Here is a 22,139-nt window from a genome sequence, read left to right as displayed (position 1 = left end):
TCTGAATGTGAGTGTGAATGGTTGTCTGTCTCTATGTGTCAGTCCTGCCATAGTCTAGCGACCTGTTCAGGGTGTACCCCATCTCTCGCCAAATGTGAGCTGGGATTGGCTCCAGCCTCCCTGTGACCCCCAACAGGATAAGCAGGTACTGAAATGATTGAATGAACATTAGGATGCGCTTCGCTAGCAGCCCATCTGTGATGACGGAAAAACACTGATTTGTAACATGACACTGCTTAATTCAAAATTTTTAATTGCCTGGTCCATTTTTTTGGAGAGGAAGTGACCTCTGCAGATGATTCAGCCCCCAATAAAAACCACGTGAATAATGACGACCAAAGGAATCCTAATTGGGGGTTCACGCTTGGCACGCTGACGAAGTTCCCAGCCAACATTTTTATGTGGGGCCCAATGTGGGTAGTAAATGGGCTGAAAAATGGGACCTACATGGGACTGTCCACAGGTTCCATATTGGCCCCATGCAAATTGCCCACATGGGTTATGCTAGGGCTACTTGAGCACCAAGTGGGTATGGGCCCAAAATGGGCATCTCTTCTGGAACCCACTCATGCAGGCAACTGGCTTGAGGCCAATATGAAACCAGCAGACAATCCCATATAGGGCCCATTTTAAGTTCATTCACTACCCACATTGGCCCTGCATACAAATGTTGGCTGGGTTTCAGCCAGTTGCAATCTATAATCCTCACTACTAGATACTACTAAATCCTACACACTGCTCTTTGGAATTAATGTGGTCATATATAACCAAAGTGTAATCACTCTGCAGGTCTTTACCAATAAATAAGTTGTTTTTTAAGAGAGGAAGAGGTTTGTTCACTGTGGTCGAGGTCACTAGGGAAGTAATTATTTGGATTTCTTAGTAAGCTTTGTGGCAGCAGTAATTACTTTCTAGTCTTATTTCTGGCACTTCTACATATTAAGAAAGAATAAAAACCCAGTAAACATTATATATGGTCCAGTGCATGTTGTGGTTCAGTTCCGAAAGACAGATATAAAAAGGAAACAACTTAGTCTGAGGCACGTTTTAGAGATTATTTCAGAAGATCTGCATGAGGATGAAAATCTATTGTTCGCACACTTCATTTCAAAAATTGTTTCCACACATTTCCAAATGAATGTGTTGCCCTTGAGACACTGCACAGCGTTATAACAAATGATGTCATAATAACATAAACAATAATTAATCATGTTCAGAGCTCACATAGCAGTGCTTGATTGTGTTGGGATTCAGTTTCCATCTCCGTGTACAGCCGTCTCTGCAGTCTTGTAGATTTCTTGCACACCTGGCAAAATGTGTGGTCCTTTAGTCTCTGTTTTTCTTCTCCACGGGCACAATGCACAGGCTTTTTGTCATACATATTCAACACAATGCTCTTTAGTAATGCAAAGTAATGCCTTGGGTGTTCAGCTTTCATTAAGACCTGCTAAGATGTTGGTTGAATGATCCGAGGGGAGTGTTGCATTTAATATATATGAGCTGAACTAAATATCTCAGAAATGTCCTAATTAATTGTGCAAGTAGGTCCCTAGCTATTTTAGTTAATTATATTGATAAGGACATAATTGTTAAAGTGTTTCTAGTTTCAGCCTCTCAAGTGTGAAGAATGCCTTTCATTGTTTTTATGGGATATGAAATTGCATATCTGTGGATTTTGGATTATTGGTTGGATTAAAAAAGTGAATGGAAGACATTGCCTTGGGCTATAAAGTCTCTCTCCACTCTAAACTGTGTTTTCTTTTTTTTTTTTTTTTTTAATATTAATGTCCCCTAAAATGAATGACCTTGACTATCTTACCTTGTATCTGTGCAAAGTTTGTCACGAGAGAGATATTTTCACATTCCTCTACTGATTTGGTACGTCACTAACATGAAAGCCAATCCCTGTCTAGTAACTATGGGAAACACATTTTGACGGAATAAAAAGACTTTGACACAACACTGTCAAAGGAACCTGAAACCTCCAGCACAGAGTGGACTCAGGATAGTGAAAGTTTTGACAGCAAACATGGTAGACTATGCAGTTTTTGGATGTAAACTTGACCCTGGAGCCTTCTTCCTTCTACCAAAAACCCCTTTGTAGCAGATAATATTTTATGTTTAACAAACACGAACACTGAGTGAGCTGCTGCCAGATAGCCTACAAGCTAACATACAACATAAATAAAAGATGCTAACTACAAACTTATCATTCTGATACGTTGGAATCTGAGTCCGACTGAGGTTCAAACATGTATGGCAGAATCTCTCTAAGGGTGTTTTCAGACCTAGAGTTGTCTTGCTTTGGTCTGAATCAGGGACTCATTCTGTTACAGAGTTGCATAACTGCCTAGAGTTGGTTCGTGTTCTCACGGCAGCATTTACAAGCGGACCAGATCAAATGCCTTGTGCGAGAAAGCTGCTCTTGATTGGTCAGAATTTCCGTGTGGGAAAAATCCAGGAAGTAACCAAAACGTTGAAGAAGAGTACACTTGCAAGATAAATGTGACACTTTCTAATGTCACAATGGAGGGACAACTACGCAGGTTGATTTTAGCGCTGCTCATCGTGGACTATATTGCTGTCATTGTTCATTTTAGTCAAACCATACAGTTTGAAAACGAGGCGCGGCTCCAACTAGAAAACAATGTTTTGATGCATTGGATGTGCTGAATGTGCATATTAAGGCAGTTAGTTTGGCTCAAGGTCAGAACACGTTCTCACTGCAAACCACAAACAACACCAGAGTTCGTTTGTAACTGGACCGAGACCACCTCTTCAAGAAGGTCTTGGTGCATACCTGAGTGTGACAGCTGTGTTCACCCCTGCCCAAACGAACTGCACTTAGGGGGCAAACGAACTTGAGTTTGATTGAACCGAGCCAAACAGGGCAGGTGTGAAAGCACCCTAAAGTTTCCTCTAATGCTAACAATAGCCATCTTCACGTACGCTTGTCTTTCACCGGCCGACCTAGCACGAGCAGCGCTGGAGAAAGCAAAAGCGAAACCAACCAAAAGCATATTTCTCAGAGGGAGAAGAGTAGTTTTCCATCGAGCCTCTTATTTCTAACTATTATGTTGGAATGATTAACAAAATTAAAATGTGTCTGGAGAGGGACTTTAAGATATCATGACTGATTATTTTTCACCATTTTGTGACCAGGTAATAAGGTAAAATGGTAGATCAGTGGATGATGTTGCACAGCCTTCAGAGTCAAAGTGAAATCTTTCTCTGCAACAACAGCAGAGCCAGCTGTTGCGACTAGTTAAGGTCATACTGTGTTACACTGTGACCCTGGTGGTAGGATTCAGCCTGTGGAGATGCTGTTTGCCGCCCTGCCCCAGGATTCAGCTGTCTGCCCTGCTTATGGTCATTCTCTGGGCCCATTGCAAAGACCTGGCGCTGCAGTGTAGCTGAAGGTCACTTCAGCTACACATGTGTGCGTTGGTGAACGGGGAGGGGAGGGTGTGTGTTTGTTTGAGTGAGGGAGCATAATGAAGAGACAAAGAGAATGAGAGTTGATTGCAGTGATGAGAGCACGAAGGTCCCCAAATTACTGTCAGCCTAATTTCCATAACATGTACATGCGCACACACACACACATTACTCATTTCTCATTTCTCACTCTCAATCAGGCATGGAAGGACACACGACCTTCAGACCTCACCAGCAGATTTCTCAGTGGATTGATGGCAAGGAATGCTTAAGTGACACCTGGGAAAACATCAATATATCGACACAGTCTCACAATCTGCCCAAAGTTATTTTTACTGCCACTAACGGGATGAGATTTAGTATTTTTCTGTGGATATAGCTCCTAGAATAACAGTTAACATACCCATGATTTTTTGCTTTTGCTTAAAGCCTTAATTTAACCAAATGATAATAAAGCCTAACACTTACTCACAAATGGTGTTTTTAATCTACTCGGCTTGTTTGTAGTTCATCTGAGGTTTTCAGATACCATTTCCCTGACATCTCTGCTGTCACTCCAAAACAATGGCGTAGAATGAAAACGTGTTTGTGAAGCTCAAGGCACTGAAAAATGACATTTAAAAAGTGTAACAGCATCAGTCTTTTCAGGTTCTCAGTAGCATACATAGAACAGCTTTCAGCTTTCTGCAGAAGAAATGGATTTATCACTCTTTTGATATTTTTTGTGAGATGATAAAAAGCGCCACAGTTAGAGCTAGAGATTTGATGGTAGGTCAGCTGGTTCACAGCGCATACATCTCAGTGCAAGCAGAAGTTCAGCGACCTTGTCTGGTAGAGGTCTTTCCAATTCTGCTTGTAAAGCAGAGCTGCATGAATCCTTCATATATTGAGAAGTGGGTGAAATAGCTGTGAACATGATGAGTCAAAGCCAGAAGTTTTTCTTTCTCTTTCTTTGTCTCTGAAAGATATTATCTGATGAACTGAAAATGCCTCAGACACTTTCTGATTTTATTGATGATGACAGGATCTTATTTCTGCTCAGAAATAAAGATGTCCTGGAATAAACTTTAAATTTTCATTAGAAAATCAGCACTAAGAATCAAATCACAGAGGCGCTCATGTTTTGTTAAGATCCATGAAACATGAGTATGGTCCAATATTACAATTGCGTTACGAGAATAAGATAAAACAGAATGAAGGATATTATTTTCAATAAGAGAATACAATACATATTTGCAAGTGTGAAAGAACTCTGAAAGGTAGAAGCTAGCTTTTCTGCATGGGTTTGAAATTGCAAACTGAGTCATTGAGGATTAGATTAGACCAGATTTTAGAGGCCCTCTTACAGAGGCAGAGGGTCAGACAGCCATCACGTGTAACCAAAAATTAAAGACTCCCAAACATGGCAGTACCAAATAGTAGAAAACTTCATTCACAATGATGACATCAAATTCTAAATCAACATCTCAGAACAAGCAGCAACCTCCTTGGGACTGAAAAATAAAGCCAATACCAAAGTGCCAAAAACTGCAGTTTTTTAAACAGCCACTTGAGGCTGGCTCCAGAAGTCAATCACTCCCCACAGACACCCATTTTAAAATACCCAAATAAACATGTTTACCGCCTGGTACAGAAAATGGTTTTGGTCTCCATAGCTAAATTCAACATTAATGACAAATGTAGGGGGTGAATTTTAATGTAACACACCCGTTTACATTTTATTAGGGCTTTTACATTTCTCTTGCCTAAAACCCCAAAACTTCTGACTCCAAAAAACCAACATGGTAACAGCCTTAATGCTGAACTTTAGGCTTCAAAACAATAGTCCACAAACCGTTGGATGATGTCACATGCAGTGTCCCCAGCTGATTAATGGCCTGGCTCTCTGACTGTTGGTTCACAAAGCTTTTTTTTCAATAATGTACCTCCAAACAAATAAAATTAAAAATATTGCAATTCTTCCTTAGCATAACAAACTTTAGGCACACTGAGCTCACAGCAAAGTAGCCTTTTTCTAGCACACACATGCCCATTAAACTCTGAGAAAATTATTAAATTATAATTATAAAGCAACATAGTATTAAACACAATATGAAATTAAATGTAGACAGATGCTAAACATTAACTCTGGTTGTGAAGATGTATTTACGCTGTACACAACATTTGTGAGGTTTCTTTGTTACAACCGACAACAAACCCTTTCAAAATACGAGCACCCACCTTTACAATCTAACTTCCTGGCTTTTCTTCTTCAAAATAAAAGCATGCCTTTACAATTTAACTAACACAGTAAAAGCCAATTATATGACTATAATACAGCATGGCGAAGGGCATTTACATCAAGGTAGCTACATCCATTATTTTTATGGTCTAAATAATCAGTTACAATATTTACTACATGTTTTACCTTACCAAATATTCTGCTTCAATCCTAATTTGTTGATGTTCAGCCTTTCAAAAACATTTTCACTGTTTGCTCTCCTGCACACAAAGGGAGGCCCACATCTGTATTAACCGCACAGTTTAGCAGCAATTTAACAGCAGCATGAATTATATTTATTCATTAACAAATCTGATTAAATAAAATCACTTTATTCAAATTGTGGATTTTGTTTAGGGATTTTTTTTAAATGATTGGGGGTGATGGGTGATGGTAACGACAAGACAGACCTTCAAGTTTAATTTAAAACATGTCCTCAGTCGAAACTGTAAATGTAAAAAAAGGCATTTGGTACAGACCCAACTTAAAATCAATATGACAACTGAGTTATTCCATCTGCTGAGGAAGACCTCGAGATGTGGTTGGTAACAACATGTTAGTTGTACTTTATGTTCTTGTCAAACTGAGACTTCCAAGGTCATGGGTTAACTTTAAGCTCAAACTGAGATAACTTATTTAAGAGTATTGAGCCAACATACTGTTGTGTGGACCATACCAAAAGTTCCAGGCTGCAGATGTACGAAATAGGTGGAAACCACCAACAGACCACTGCATTTGAGGATTCACTATAAAAAATAGATACCGAAAGTTATAGAGAAAAGAAAATCCAATACTAGGCAGAGAATTGTTTTTCTCTGAGAGCTTTGTTCTGTCTCAGAAGTGATGGATGAAAGATATTATACATGACCACAACTTTTCAAGTTGCCTGAATAACAGCACTCGTGGTCGTGAGTTATGAACTCACAGTGAGTGTTGTTGCCATGGCGCTGAGCTGTTTTCCAGCACTGACCCCACTCTCGCAGCTGTGTCCCACTGCAGATATAAAACCTGCAGCGGTCGATAGCTACATGCAGACTCATGTTCTGTGTCTTCTCCAGGTTCCCATGATTCGTTCAGTTTCTACATCGACGAGGCGTCTCCAGTGGGCCCTGAGCAGCCGGAGACGGTGCAGAACTTCGTGTCTGTTTTCGGCACGGTGGCCAAGAAGCTAATGAGGAAGTGGTTAGCTACACAGACGATGAACTTCACCAGCCAACTGGAGGCTGGGATCCGTTTCTTTGACCTGCGCATCTCCACCAAGCCCCGCGACCCTGACAATGAGCTGTTCTTCGCCCACGGGCTCTTCAGTGCCACGGTCAGTGCAGAATTTTGGTGATTTTTGATGTAAAATATTTTGCAAGGCTTGTGGTTGCTAAGTGATGTTTGCACATATCTGTGTATGTGGCAGCATATTTGAGTCAGAGTACAGACAGAAAGCTCAATCATGTTAGGCCCTTCAAAGATTTTAAGCACATCACAATCATTTGTGTGTCTGTATTTCATATCATTATGTCATTAAACAAACTATTAATATATGTCTTGTTCATATTTGTCTTCCTTAGGTCAGAGAAGGTCTAGAGCAGATCAGCACTTTCCTGTCAGCTCATGCCAGAGAGGTTGTGTTCCTGGACTTCAACCACTTCTACGGCGTGCAGAACCTGCACCATGAAAAACTGGTGGCCATGTTGAAAGAGGTGTTTGGGGACAAACTCTGCCCAGTCGTCTTTGCTCAAGAGGTACTGTCAAATTCAAATACACCTAACACCTCACAGTAGAGCTTAGATTGGGCCCAAAAAATCCAGCCCGACTCCACCCGAGCCCGTGCGTGTTCTCTCTGAGCCCGACCCGGCCCTTCCCTTTAACTGTAATTATGAGCCCAAGCCAGGTTTAAACCCGACATTTTTTTTAAGGATACGAACGTGGACATTGAAGGTTGACTCTCGTCTTTCTTTCCATGGCAAGCCTTCGTCATGTGCCTCTTAAGTGTCAACACTCCCCCCCCCCCCAGGTGTGATAAGTAGAAGGTTCCATAGCCTAGGTCTGTTATGAGGAGCCTGACCCGTCCGAGCCCCAGGATAGTGGGGGTCGGTAGTACCCTTTTTCCACCAACATGGAACAGGTTCCTTTCTGGTTCATTCACCTAATTTTGACCCATTCAGAGCATTTCAACAAAACTGGTTAAAGAACCAGAGCTAAATTGGTGGAAAAAGGAGTGAGTGGGAGTGGGAGTTCAAAATAATTCAACCAGTTTTGCATCAAACAGTGTGGTTAGCATGGCTAAATTACCTATGCTAAACTGCCATCCATCTTGCCAGCTCCCAGATCTCCCCGCTCATCTCCAAGCTCAAATCTGTGAATTTTTGCTGGCTTTAAAACTGTTGATCGAACTACAGATTGTGTTTCAGCATCGGGATACAAGACGCACAGAATCAGATCTCGCTCTCAAACTCAGATCAAACAGTAAAACTAGGCAGTACTGATCAGATCTACCTAAGATTCTGTAGGGCTGGCTCAAATGCTTCAGAGCTCATGTCGTTGCCATGGTAAGCAATGTCCAAATCCGTATTCCAATGCTTCACTTTTCTGTACCATCACCCCAAAAATCCTAAATAGCCCAGAAATTAAGACATAGTAATCCAGCATAATTCATTATGCGTCATCATTAGTTATTAGTTACTCCCAGACAAGGGCATTTAACCTTAGTGATGGGTCTAGTTTTGTGACCACAACAGTGTGACTACATGTAACAAGCTGACGGTACACTGGCAAGATGTTGAAAACGTCACTCCAAAAACTCGGGTGCCAGATTTGCCAAAGGAGGCTGGCTTATCACAAATCTCCAACTACCTTGACACTTTTTTCCTAGTCTTCATGGCTAATGTTACTGCAGCCTGCATGCTAACAAAATGGCTAAATGTCATTAGGGCTGCCCCCGACTAAGAATCAATAATCATTATTTAGGGCCATTAGTCGTCTAGTCACCCGCATGTTTATGATATTAACTTAATTATTCAGTAGAGTGAGAAAGAATAGTATCAGTAACATTGTTAACACTGCATGTTTCAGATGATACGTCATGTCTCAAAATGATCCCACACTTTGGATTTACCTGAAATCCTGAGTGCAGAGCAGATCCCTCTACCAGGCGCTGTTTATAAGTGTGTAGGCCTATCATCTGTGGGACAGATGTAAAGCTCTGGGTAGCCCTGCACTAACATGATCAACTTTACCCTATTTATCAGACTGAATATTTACAGAAGAGGTGAAAGATATCTGTCAGCTGTGATTGGTTTGTAACCTGACTCCTGTCTGACTGCTGAGCGTGGCCACTTCCTGTGCCTGTCCTTTCAAATTAAATCCCCACATGGTCCAGTCATATAGGTGTTGATTTATTTTGATAAGGTGCAGCTCCTAATAGAGTTTCACCTTTTTTCTTTTTTTTTTTTTTCTGCGACTGAGCAACCAGTGAAATCTTGCCAACTAATGACCTTTCTAGTTGACTAACATTTGGTTGACTATTAGGGTGCAGCCCTTATTGTCGTTTTTCTACCCCTCTGACAAAGGTAAATGCTACAGCCCTTTTTCTCTGTTTTCCCTGGTCATGTAGTACCAATGTCAAAAGTATTTGAATCTCTTACTGTATAGACAGCCCAGTTTTATGCAAAGATCATCTTTCCAACAGTGAAATACTTCTTTGTGTGACCTAGAAGCAGGCACCAAACATTTATTACAGATACACCTTTACAACTAAAAGACAGAACACATCTCAGTACGTGTGTGTGTGTGTGTGTGTGTGTGTGTGTGTGTGTGTGTAAGGCTTTTGAAAATGATTGTTTCCTCCTCCCTGCACACCAGTGATGATCTCTGTGTTTTGATCTCTTAAGATGCAGAACGATGGTTATCACATCACTAATCACTGTATACAGGGAATGCCCTTTAGCATAGATGTCAAGTAGGGAACTCCTCTTGCGCTCAGATTTGTATCTCTGTTGCCTCTCTCTGTCTTTTTCACTTTCCACTGTTTGGTCTCTCCCCCCACCCTGAGGTGAGGGTGTATGTGGGGAACCTGGATGAAGGAATACCAATCAATACCAGAGATCATAGCTTCCTGTCAGGTGCTGCTGCTGAATGAGGATGAAGTGTAGAGAAGAGGAAAAGGCCAACAGCGACTAGTGGATCCTGGAAAAATAATGAACATCTTCTGGGACGTCTCGGGTAGTCTTTAGAGTAGACAGATAACTGGTGTTCTTTCCTCCGCAGGTACTGTATTCACTCCTCGCTCCCCTTTCCTCCACTCCTTCGTCTATGAGTACATCTGCTCTTCCCTTGTCACCCCATCTACCTCACAGCAGCTCTCTTATAAACACTTAATCAGCCGCACCACTCTTCTCCAGCAGTTGTTTAGCTTATTTTCAAGAATAATGCACAACTGGAAGCTCATTATCACAAAACAAATCACCTCATGTGGGAAATCAAAAACAAAAGCCATGTGGTATATATGGGGTTGCGATGAAAAGGCCTATTTTTATAACCACCTCCTTGTACACCATCCAGCCTATTACCCAGCTCCTTCCTTTAATCAGCTGACACAGGGTATTGATTTTTCTGTTGTTGGGACTACCTAACTTGATTTAGCTACAATCTTCTGCCAGAAATATTTCAGCAGAGAATACAAACATATGGTGCACGTGTCCATACCATACACTTTTGCAGAAATTCAACCATAGCAATGAAAAAGCACTGCTGTTTAATGAAACAAAAACTGAACTGGAGAAAGGTTTTACTCAACATGTATTTTCTCTCAGGTTGTCTTCAGTCCTCTGTGAAATGTTTTCAGTATATGTTTGCCTCTTGAATAGCCTGCAATAGCTTCAAAAATACACATTCAAATTGTGTTCCAGCTCTCTTTAGTTCTCTTCTCAAAAAGCAACACACTATGATTAGACGTAAAACACTGGTTGTCTTCAGGAATAACATACCTGACAATTTCTATGGTCAATCAGAACTGAGTGTGGAACAAAGCTGCTAAATAATCAGAGTGATGCATCACATCATGCAATTATATCCACTTATTTCTATTTGCTTCCATTCAAATAAACATAAAGCTTACTAAATAAACTGCCAGGTACAAAATGTTTTCTGTCACTCAGCAGCACAGAGGGGGTTCTTTTGTATTTACTAATCACCCATCACCATTTGTTTTTCTTTTGTCACCTCTCACCATGTCCCCCCCTTTATGTCTCCATCCCCAGGTGACTCTGCAGTATCTGTGGGAGAAGGAGTACCAGGTGCTCGTCTTCTATCACCACCCCATGGCCCTGGAGGTGCCCTTCCTGTGGCCAGGCCAGATGATGCCCTCTCCCTGGGCCAACACCACTGATCCAGAGAAGCTTGTGCAGTTTCTCCAGGCGTCTGTCACCGATCGAAGGTCAGCGTCTACTTTTGTTTCTCTGTGAGCAGGTTAAAGGGGGCAAAATCTCTGTACTTTGTTCAACCATGGCGGGTCATTCTAGCATGCTTGTGATTTACTTTCATGATGCTTATACTTTGCTCAGAGTTCAGGACGTAGCAATTTAATTTGCTGTATTGAGCTTGTAAGTTTTCCCTGTGTCAGTCAGTACGTTTACATGACACTTGAAAAAAACGAATTGTTGCCTTAATCCGACTATAACTGGACAACTGAAGTGCATGTTAAACGTGTGACTCCGACTAATATCAGAGTTCTCCAACTCCGATTAAGACACCTAGATAATTTGATTGGAATTAGATTTTCTCCGGCATGTATACGCCTCAGTTAAACTACAATGCATGCATGCGCGTGCTGGCGTATGCTCACCTTATCTGCACAATCAGTAACGCGTACATTACGTACAAGATGAACAAAGCTGTATGATTATCCATCTTGCTGTTGTTCGAAAATGCCTGTCTGCCGCCTGACTCCAGTTGTTTATTATTAAGTGACATAATAGGTCAACTGGAAAGGTGTCCATATTAACCCGCTGAAACAATGCATATTGCCACCTAGTGTTGAGGAGGAGGACACGTTCCTGTCAGTATTTCAATTTTCTCAGTTGCATGTAAACTGGGACAAGGACAGAAGTCCGATTAGATGCCAAAATCGAATTTTGAGCATAGCTCAATTAAGCTGTGCATGTAAACGTACTGACTGTGGGTCTTCTCCGGGTACTCCAGCTTCCTCCCACAGTCCAAAGACATGCAGGCTAATTGGTGACTCGAAATTGCCCAAAGGTGTGAATGTGAGTGTGAATTGTTCTCTGCCTCTATATATTAGTCCTGTGATAGTCTGGTGACCTGTCCAGGGTGTACCCCGCCACTTGCCCATGTCAGCTGGCATAGGCTCCAGCCCCCTGGAAAATGAATGAATGAATGGCTTAACAATAACCAATTAAGAGGATAGGAACTGGGATGAAATACAAGTTCCTGCAATGCTTAACTGGCTGAAGCCTCCAATGGACTAGAAGCCTGATGGTAAATGCACTCTAGAATATGGCTGTTTGCACCTATACATTGTGAAAAAGCAACGACCAGCGGGGAGGCCGCTACACGCAACAATCAATGGTCTTATTTTATCACTCGCTCAGTGAGGCTGGGACAGACTCAAGTTTATAAGGCTGGGCCTGTTTTGCTACAGACTAAAATATTGTAAAACCACATTTTTATCCTATAAAAGTCATACATGTCATACTCCATACATATATTTTGAAAAAACTGCTGGCAGTGATGGGAGACAACTTATTTTAAAACTGGTCCAGTATTGAGCAAGACCACTGCAACCGGCAGCAACTAAACAGGCTGCAATATAACCAGTCAGCATGTTTGCACTGTCAAAGTACGCTCCCTAAAAATACTTGTTTTTGCCACTGACAGGCTCAGATTATTGCTCTAAGTGTCTGATAATTTATGGAAAGGATCCCTACAGAGATAGATCTTGTTGTAAAGGAGTAAGATCCTTTTGTTTAACTAGAAACAGCCCCAGTGTCGCCATCACCAAACCCAACAGACTACATTTAAATAAACAGTAATTTCAGCATGCATAGAGCCAGGATATTTCATATCTAACTGGATAAATCAAGGGTTTATTTTAACCACAGCTGGTGATTGTTGGAGCAGTGGAAAGATGAATCAAGGTGGTTTTTGTGAGTTTTATTTTGTTTCTCGACTTTGAATGAAGTGTGTTTTACGGCGATTAAACAAAAAAGGTTTTTATTTTTTAACAAAATGACCTATCTCTGTCGGGATCCTTTCCATAATGTTGTCAGACACTTCTAATAACAATTTGAGCCTGTCAGTGGATAAAACAAGCTTTTTTAGTAAGTGCTGCTGGCTACGGCGCTTAGGGTCTGTGGTCACTTAGGGGCCAGGTTGGAAATAGTCATTCATTCATTCATTTTCCATAACCGCCTTTCCTGTTGAGGGTCATGGTGGGACTGGAGCCTATCCCACCCTGGACAGGTCGCCAGACTATCACAGGGCTGACACATAGAGACAGACAACCATTCACACTCACATTCACAACTACGGACAATTTAGAGTCATCACTTAACCTGCATGTCTTTGGACTGTGGGAGGAAGCCGGAGCACCCAGAGAAAAGCCATGGTGACACGGGAGAACATGCAAACTTAACACAGAAGGTTGTCGGTGAAGGTCATGGCCCAGGTCACGGTAATCTTAAGTGCTATATCGTAGGCAACTGGACTTGCTTGTGTTTCTTGAAGACGTTTCGCCTCTCATTCAAGAAGCTTCTTCAGTTCTAAATGATTGGTACAAAGTTGCAGGCTATAAACTCTGTGTGGGTGGGAACCCTCGCAGAGTTGTAGGGGTCACGTGAGCTGTTAGTTTCAGAGTCCTTGAGGTCACAATGTGAGTCGTTGACCCATCTGGCCACCATGTGAGTCGTTAGGGTGAGGCGGGACCAGGGGTGAATGGGTGTGAAGTCGTCTGGGGAGGGATCCCAAGATTGCATTGTAGTTGGGGGATAAGTAGTGTCGTAAGCCACCCCCTCTGTTTAACGATGGTCGTTCCAGCTTGATGTAGACGCAGAAGGGTTCCCCCACCCCAGGGTTAGAATCTTGCTGTGTGGCGACAATGCTAACCATTGCATCACCATGGTGCCCTTGAAAAATACCAGTTATCCTTTAAGTAATTGATTCTGATGTAAATCAAAGTTTATTCATATGTGCAGCACCTCTCTGCAGCAGATGTCATGAAGTGCTTTACAGGAATACATATTATGTAAAAAAGACAGAAAGAAAGAAAGAAAGAAAGAACAGAAAAAATGTAACTGTAAATGTTTGGTGTGTGTCCTGCAGGAGGAAGGGGACCTTCTTTGTCTCCCAGGTGGTCCTGACACCAAAGGCCAGCACTGTGATGAAGGGCGTGGCCAGCGGACTGAGAGAGACAATCACAGAAAGGTGTGTACATCTGCTTATGTGTGTGTTTCATTTAACAGAGAGACAGAAACAACAACTGTAAATGTTTTATGTTCAGTAAAACAGTGAGATTGGATAAGATGCGGGGTGAGCACCCCAGGAAGCACACAGTATTATTCACTGGGCACACAGGCGCTGTGGAGCCAAACTTATAGCAACACCTGAGGCAACAGAGGCCACATAAATGACATGATTTACCCACAACAACTCAAAACAAAACTTCATGTGCATGTACACACAAAAACAGTCATATGTGAGTCATCACAGCGTTTTATAACTAAATCCAGAAGCATGTTGGTTTCTACAGGTTTCCCCAGGCGTTTGACACTGACCTCATTCAAGGGTTTTTTTTTTGAGCAGCTGCCATAAACCCCAGGCGATGCTTCTCATCCCTCTCCTCCCTCTTTCTATATCTCCCCTTTTCAGTTCTGGTTCGGGAATTTTTATTGCTGATTTACCCCCAGGTTTGTCTGTATATCACTCCTTCTTAATGTCACCAGTTTGTTAAAAGCCTCAGCAGCAAAAACATCAATTTTCCTGCCATGAATTATTCATTTGATAACCCCACTATCAGCCATTCTCACCAGGCGTTTGGTTACTTTGATGCAGACATCATTCAAAATTCCGCCCATTCGTTTTGCCAGCGCAGGACTCGATAGAACAAGAAAGCGAGGCGTGTGAAGGAGACGACTTGTAGGATTTTTGCCGTGCAGAAAGCAGGGCGAGGCATCTGCAGGAGCAACACCCTCCCCCCGGTGCACGGCTCACATGAACACGTCCAGCGAGCGTTCAGAGTGTCATCCTCACAGCTGGCTTGCAGACATCCCATGCTGCGTCACAGATATCTTTTATCACAGCGTGCCCCTCTCTGTGTTAAACCAGCCGACCATGAATCATCCCTTCTTCTATCCCTCTCTAGATCTTTTGTGACTTCATATCCCCCTCTCCCTCTTTCCCCCTAAAGTGTGTCTGTGTGTGTTTTTGTGCGTCCTCCCAGGGCCTTACCGGGCATGATGCAGTGGATCAGATCGCAGAGACCCGGGGAGAGTGGCATCAACATTATCACAGCTGACTTTGTGGAGCTGGGAGAATTCATCAGCGCCGTCATCACCCTCAACTATCACCTGGACGACGATGAAGATGACGCCACCTGAGAGCCTGCAAAGGGCATCAGGGAGCACAGTCACCACCACCGCCACCGCTAGGGGCTTGGTCTGTGCTCTCACTCTTTTCTCTTTGGCATTTATTTCAGGAGGGGAGCTGCACTGCTCCTTTCACTTTATTTAGGGCTATAGTGAATTGAGAGCTCAAATGGGGGAGAAAAGGTGTTGAAGTAAGAGTTGGGAGACACAACAGAGTGTTTAGTTGGAGCACGAAGAGAATGAGGTTTTGTTTTGTTTCCTATTTTGGGGATCAAAATAGTTTTTCAAGTGTTTGTTTTCTTTACTTCCTGTGCTGTAAAAAAGCTTTTTCCACTGATCAATGCACTGTTTTCAGGCTTACCACTTCACGGGGGGTCGATTCCTCACAGCATATCAACTTTCTGCTAAACGTATCCGTACATCATTTTTTGGTATTCTAGTGACAGTTTTTTCAGAGGTTGTTTTAATTAAAATAAGTCTGTGTATCTTAAACCACTCAAATTGTAGGCTGGTGTGAAGTAGCTTGCCGTTGTTTGTCCAAATCTGTCCAAGAGATTTTTTTTTCTGACAATATGCACCCCTGGTCAGATCACTGCGGGTGTTCCTGAAACATGCCTCGAGCAGAATGTGTTTAAAAAGTGTTATTACAATGTGTTTACTCAATACAAATGAACCATCCCCCATGTGTTTCCTCAGCAGTAGTCTCTCACGGGGCTTTCTCCCAGTAATAATCTCCTCTGAAATCAGCTTGCAGCCTAGACATTGATCAGACGCCTTTGTGTATCGATACGTCATCGATTCACTCTTCAAAACCACCAAGAAATAGGCAGCGAGAGTGCGGCCTGGCTAGCCGAGAAAAACACCAATCACGCCATTTATCTTTGCATCTAAATGAGAAAACTTTAATAATGTCTGTGTGTGTTTCAAATTTCCAGACAAGCATCTGCTGACAAAAAAAAAAAAAAAAAAATCTGTAAGAAAACCAGAAAAGCAATTAACGCCACAAGTCATTTCTAATGGTTAGAAATCCAACGTGACAATTTTATTGGATTTTGTGGTGGGTGCTGAGTCGTGATAGCCAAGTATAAAAATACAGTACATCTGGGTACGAGTGTATCCTCTGTCTGTGTGTGCGCCTATACTCACTGCTGTAGTGCAGTATATATGAGTCATCATGAGATGTATCACGGTGTTGTGTCTTTCATAATAACAGGTGATCAAGTTGCTTAACACTCACTCAGAGGCCCATTTTATTTCAAGTTAGAAAAGGCTCAACATCATAATTCGGAGTCAGGAGGTCTCGATGTAACAGCAGTGCTTTGACACTTGGAAAATAATACAATAAGTGTTTAGTTTAATATCTAGCTGTGACTCTTTGGTGTCTACCTTACTAGGTGTTTCATGTTCCTGAATGTTACTGACCCCCTGGATTTCTGCTGTATCATTTAGCACACTTTCATTTTCCTCATTTTATACCCTGCAGTATTTCATTTTAAGATGGAGAAGTACTCTGAAACGGTACCCAGGACGATAACGGACATATTTTTATCGCAAGTTTTTACACATTATGCATGAAAACAATCGCATACAAGTCAAACATCCACACACCTTCTGATCAGTGTGGCATTTTCTGCTGAGAATGTATTCTGTAAGGACATTGTTGTCTAGTTTGGTAATGTACAAACCAAAACGGGAAACTTCTTTGGATTTGTGAATGTATGTGTCTTGTGAGTAACTGTGCCATTTCTAAAAAAAAAAATTGGGGAAAAAAAAAGTCTCATGTGATTGAGTGACTGAGTATCAGCTAGGAAGTCATTTTTGTATCGTATGCTTCAATGTGGAACTGAGTTCAAGTTTTAGAGATCAAACAGTACTTCTTTCACTTCAGTGTGGTTTCATGTTCAAATGTTTTATATCGTGGAAAGTTTGTACATACTGAAATTGCAAATAGTATACTGCCGATGAATTGTAAATTATTTAAACTATTGCAAAGTAATTTAAAATAATTTCTTAACTGTAACTTATCTGAGATATCATACTGCTTCTTCTTTTCGTATTTTCAGTTGTGTGCATGAACCAGACACTTCTACATGTTGTTATTTACCAACAGGGTCCATTAGGTTTGTGCATCTTCTCGGTTATTTGTTATATTGTTCTCAAGAGCATGGGTGCATCTCAGCTGGAAATGTTTTGACCCTTTAAGACACACCTCCAAATTCATTTATTTTATACATGTTGCACTGCTACAATCCCATACAGATTAAGAATGGAGCCACACAAATTAGCGGACTTGAAGAGGCTTGCAAATTGTGTTGTAAGGACATTTGTGTCTTCCCTGGTCCAAACTGTTGTCATTGCCTTTCTGTTCTGGTGTGAAAAGAGTCCTTTGCTGTTGTAAAACTCCAACACTTTTGTTCAAAAGTGACTCTGTTCTAAGTGGAAACGGCAAATCAAATCAAATAAAGCTTCTATGCCTAATGAGTGACTAAGTGAAGCATCATTTCATGACCAGTCTCTGTCTCGTTCAGTGGTGATTGGTTGTTTAGTTGCTTGATTGAGGAGAATCATTATTAAAGCCATTATAATAAAACTGTAATTCAATTCAGCCACGAAATGGCAGTACTCTAATTCTAAAGTAGATTTGCAGCTTTTAAGCTAACATTCCAGCATTTCACTCCCTGTCTGTTGCAGAGGAGCATCCTAAAATCATCCAGTTACCAGGGTGATGAGGATGGAGGCGGGTGGGCAGCGGCACCCAGGGTGACCTTGCTGAGACTGTGTTTTGTAATTCAGCATCTGCCATTCTGCAGCCAGGTGTTGCTCACGAAGAGGAAACAGAGATAACTCAGATGCAGCGTGGCTCACTGTGTGTGTGAGCATGTTACTGTAGATTTGAGATCTGTACTTGTATGACAGAAATCTGTATTTTGCTGAGTTATTCTGACCTTCTATCGTGTGACTCATACAATTAGCATGTAGCTGTTCGTAGCGGTGACGAATCACTGAATCGAAAGATCGTGCTCTCATATTAATGCTGTTTTACACCTATTAACACAGGGTTAAAGCTCCAGTGTGTGGGATTAAGGGGGGTACATTGGCACAAATGAAATATAATACAATAAGTATGTTTACTTTAGAGTATAATCACCTGAAAATAAGACTTGTTGTGTTTTTGTTACCTTAGAATGAGCTGTTTATATCTACATACAGTAGGCAGTGGGTCCTTGTCCAGAAAGATCACCATGTTGCACTGCCATGTTTCTACAGCAGCCCAGAATGGACAAACCAAACACTTTGCATTTTTGCACGAGCCACCATAGTTAACAACCCCTCTGCGATCTGGATGTACAGGTCGCAGATTTTTTAAATGTAAAATTGCTTGATTCAGCGTTTTTACCGGTTTAAATCACAGAGTCCACTTGAATTGAAGAGAAGGAGACCTCTGAGAATAACTGGCACCGGGTAAAAACCTACTGAACATTTGGATATTAAGTTATCGGAAAAAAAGTGAGCACACATTAGCAGGTGTTGGTCTAGTGGCCATCTCTAACATGCTGAAGAACATCGCAGACACACTAATTTGTAATGCAAAACTGCTTTCTTGGCTGTTTCAGTGGCCCAGAACTGGTAAATCAAACACTGGGTCATTCACATTTTCACATCGGCCACCGTGGTTAGCAGTCCCTTCATGATGAGCAAAAAATGTTGTTTTTTGTATAGCATGAAATTGCTTTATTCAGAATTTTTACCCGTTTAAATCATAGAGTCTGTTTGTTTCGAAGAGGAAATGACCTCTGCTGATAATTTACTCACAATGAAAACCTCCTGAACATCTGGATCTTAAGTCTTAAGTAAATCTTAGAGAAAATAGTTGGCTAGCAACCTATCTGTGATGGGCTGAAGAGCATCAGAGAAACACTGATTTGTAATGTGAAATTGCGTGATTCAATTTTTTTTAATGGTTTAAATCACCTGGTCCATTTGTTTTGGAGAGGAAGATTCCCCTGTGGATAATTCAGCTCCCAGTAAAACCTCCTGAACAATGAACACCGAAGGAATTCTAACCAGGTGAAGTTTCAGCTGGTTGCAATCTGCAATCCTCACCACTAGATGCCATTAAATCCCCTAAATCTCACACACTGTTCCTTTAATTGACATCACATCACACCACACAGATGCACACATACTTTTCTGGTAGCTGTCCAGTACAGTGACTGGGTAATGGAGGTAGAGTATACACAGCCCGTTGACTGGATGGTATTAAGTGCATTGACTACTCTGACTGCACATTACAGTTGCTGAGGAAAGCAAAGGTCACAACACATTCATTTCCTCTGTAGATTCTTTTGAACATGATGTGAGGATTCTTGTCCTGTGGGTTGTATTTGGTTTATTCGGCACATTAATGTGCTTTATCACACTTCCTAATGCACTGCTGTAGGTCATTATTGATGCCGTCCAAGGGAAAGTGAAAGAAAAGGCTCTACTATGTCCTTGGGTTTTATTGAAACAGTTATTTGCTGGAAGATTGAGAAAATGCAAATGCACAATGTTATTGTGTGCTTACGCCTGCGTGCATGTTTGTGTCTGTCTGTCACTCACGAGCACACTCAGGCAAGCACACGGGTGAGAAGGAGGTGGAGGTGTGGGAGGTAGAGATGGATGATGGCATTCAGACGGTTTAAAGAGGGGCAGTAACGAGATGCACGGTTTCAGAAAAGTTTGGAGTGTGAGGAGGAGGTAGAGTAATTTCACCAGCCACTCCTGTGTCTAGTTATGGGGGGTACACGACACAGGGTGGCAGTTTGTCTGCCAATAGAAGCTGTGCAGCAATCTGCAATATTACAGAGAGAGATATGAAAAGCAACATTGAAAGCTGGGATACACGGTTAATTATTTAAAGTCAACAAAGATGGAGTCATAACAGGGACAGGGGGAAACTGGGAATTGTAATGACTGTTTTACTCAGTCAGACATGAAAACAACAAATGGACAAAGGGAGGCAGCAGGCAATCCTCACAGCAAGGGGACAGAGGGAGAGCACTGTTTATGGTGTATTCATGTCATCCTGTCTGAGAGGGCCATCGGTCAGAAGTGACCCACTGCTGGTGGTTTACGACCTTGTTTATGACAGATTCATCGCTACTTTGTGTTATCTATAAAGTCATAGAGCCACTTTTCCTTTCACTATATTAAAATGGACATATCTGTTAATGACACCAAATGCATCACAATAATTTGCCAAAGATTAAATGATTTTGACCTATACGTCAGTGATTTTCAACCCATTTGTGAAGCAACTTGTGAACCTTTGTCACAAGCTTCGTATTGCTGCTGTCCATTGAAAGCCATGTGTCTCCCTAAACTCCCTAATTTAAAGGAGCAGTGTGTAGATTTAGTGGCATTTAGCGTGAGGATTGCAGATTGCATCCAGCTGAAACTTCTCCTTTGTGTCAAGTATGAGCTCTCAGTTAGGATTCCTTCAGTGTTAGTTGCTCAGGAGTTTTTTACTGGAAGCTGAATTATCTGCAGGGATCTCTTTCTTGCCAAAATAAGTGGACCAGGTGATTTAAACCAGTAAAAACACTGAATAAAAATCAGTGTTTCTATGATGCTGTTCAGCTCATCACAGAGGGGTTACTAGCCAAGTACCTGCTAATGTGTGGTCACCTTTTTTTCTCTGATAACTTAAAATTATCCACAGTGGTCTCTTTGTCTCCAAAACAAACAGAAATGATGATTTAAACCAGTAAAAACAATGAATGAAGCAGTTTCACATTAGAAACAAACGTCTTTCTAACGCTGTTAAGCTCATCACAGAGCGGCTGCTAACAATGATGGCCAAATGGCCGAATACAAAAACACAAATGGCCCTATCCTAATGGCATCCTGTTGGGTGTCACAGAGCTGACATTGGGCAAGAGGCAGGGTACACCCTGGACAGGTCACCAGACTATCACAGGGCTGACACATAGAGACAAACAACCATTCACACTCACATTCACACCTAGGGCCAATTTAGAGTCACCAGTTAACCTGATGAGCATGTCTTTGGGCTGTGGGAGGAAGCCGGAGTACCCAGAGAAAACCCACACTGACATGGGGAGAGCATAGAGACTCCACACAGAAGGGCTCCCCCACCCTGGGTTCTAACCAGGAACCCTCTTGCTGTGAGGCGACAATGCTAACCACTGCACCACCGTGCTGCCCACATGTTATATTATATTCCATTTCTGCCAATATGATCCCCTAAATCCTACACACTAGACCACTCAGCTTTATGACAATACTTTATAGGCAGTTCATTGGGTTCTTAGAGTGTTATATTGCCAAATACTTAGTAGAACTTTTTTTTTTCAACCTGTAAGGGAACATTTAATCCTGTAGGTTTCACAGTGTGATTTGTCACTCTGAAATTGCTGCATTTGACTACGTTTTAGATGCCTGAGGAAGTAGACTTACTCAGTATTTCAGGAAATAACCCACAAAGATTTGAGAAATGTCACACATAATACTATCAAACAAAAATATTTTTTTCCAGGGAGGCCTAATGCCATTGGTTGTCTTGTACTTTCTTAGTCGAAATCAAATCAGCTTAAAAACTCATACAGCTTCCAGTCAGTGAAACTCCTTACCAACACACATTAAACCAATCAGAAGCAAAAAGTTATGCAAACATTCAAACTGAAACTTATAAGAGAGACCATACAAAATGAACAACGCCACCACTGTGCTGATTATTTTGTACACCAACTAGTGTACATGCATTAAGTGATTTTAAATGCGTAATGTTGGACTCACAGTTTTGTTAATGACAAGAAGTTCATGAGCTCCTAAGTGTTTTTTAATGC

The 22,139-nt window shown here is 41.6% G+C and overlaps 1 protein-coding gene across 1 annotated transcript in view; it reads left to right on the top strand.

Annotated features, from left to right (window-relative positions):
* The window catches only part of plcxd3 (phosphatidylinositol-specific phospholipase C, X domain containing 3), a 28,201-nt gene extending 10,435 nt beyond the window's left edge, over positions 1–17,766 (top strand). Inside the window, exons 2-6 of the mRNA XM_049578340.1 lie at positions 6,754–7,010; positions 7,258–7,431; positions 10,948–11,123; positions 14,027–14,128; positions 15,144–17,766. Coding sequence (XP_049434297.1) covers positions 6,754–7,010; positions 7,258–7,431; positions 10,948–11,123; positions 14,027–14,128; positions 15,144–15,300 — 866 coding nt within the window. The 3' untranslated portion in view covers positions 15,301–17,766. The remainder of the gene's footprint in view (positions 1–6,753; positions 7,011–7,257; positions 7,432–10,947; positions 11,124–14,026; positions 14,129–15,143) is intronic.
* Positions 17,767–22,139: the final 4,373 nt, after the last annotated feature.

The sequence above is a fragment of the Epinephelus fuscoguttatus genome, linkage group LG6, assembly GCF_011397635.1.
Source record: "Epinephelus fuscoguttatus linkage group LG6, E.fuscoguttatus.final_Chr_v1".
Classification (NCBI taxonomy): Eukaryota; Metazoa; Chordata; class Actinopteri; order Perciformes; family Serranidae; genus Epinephelus; species Epinephelus fuscoguttatus.
Note: the sequence above shows the minus strand (reverse complement) of the source record. Positions and strands in the feature narration are given on the sequence as shown.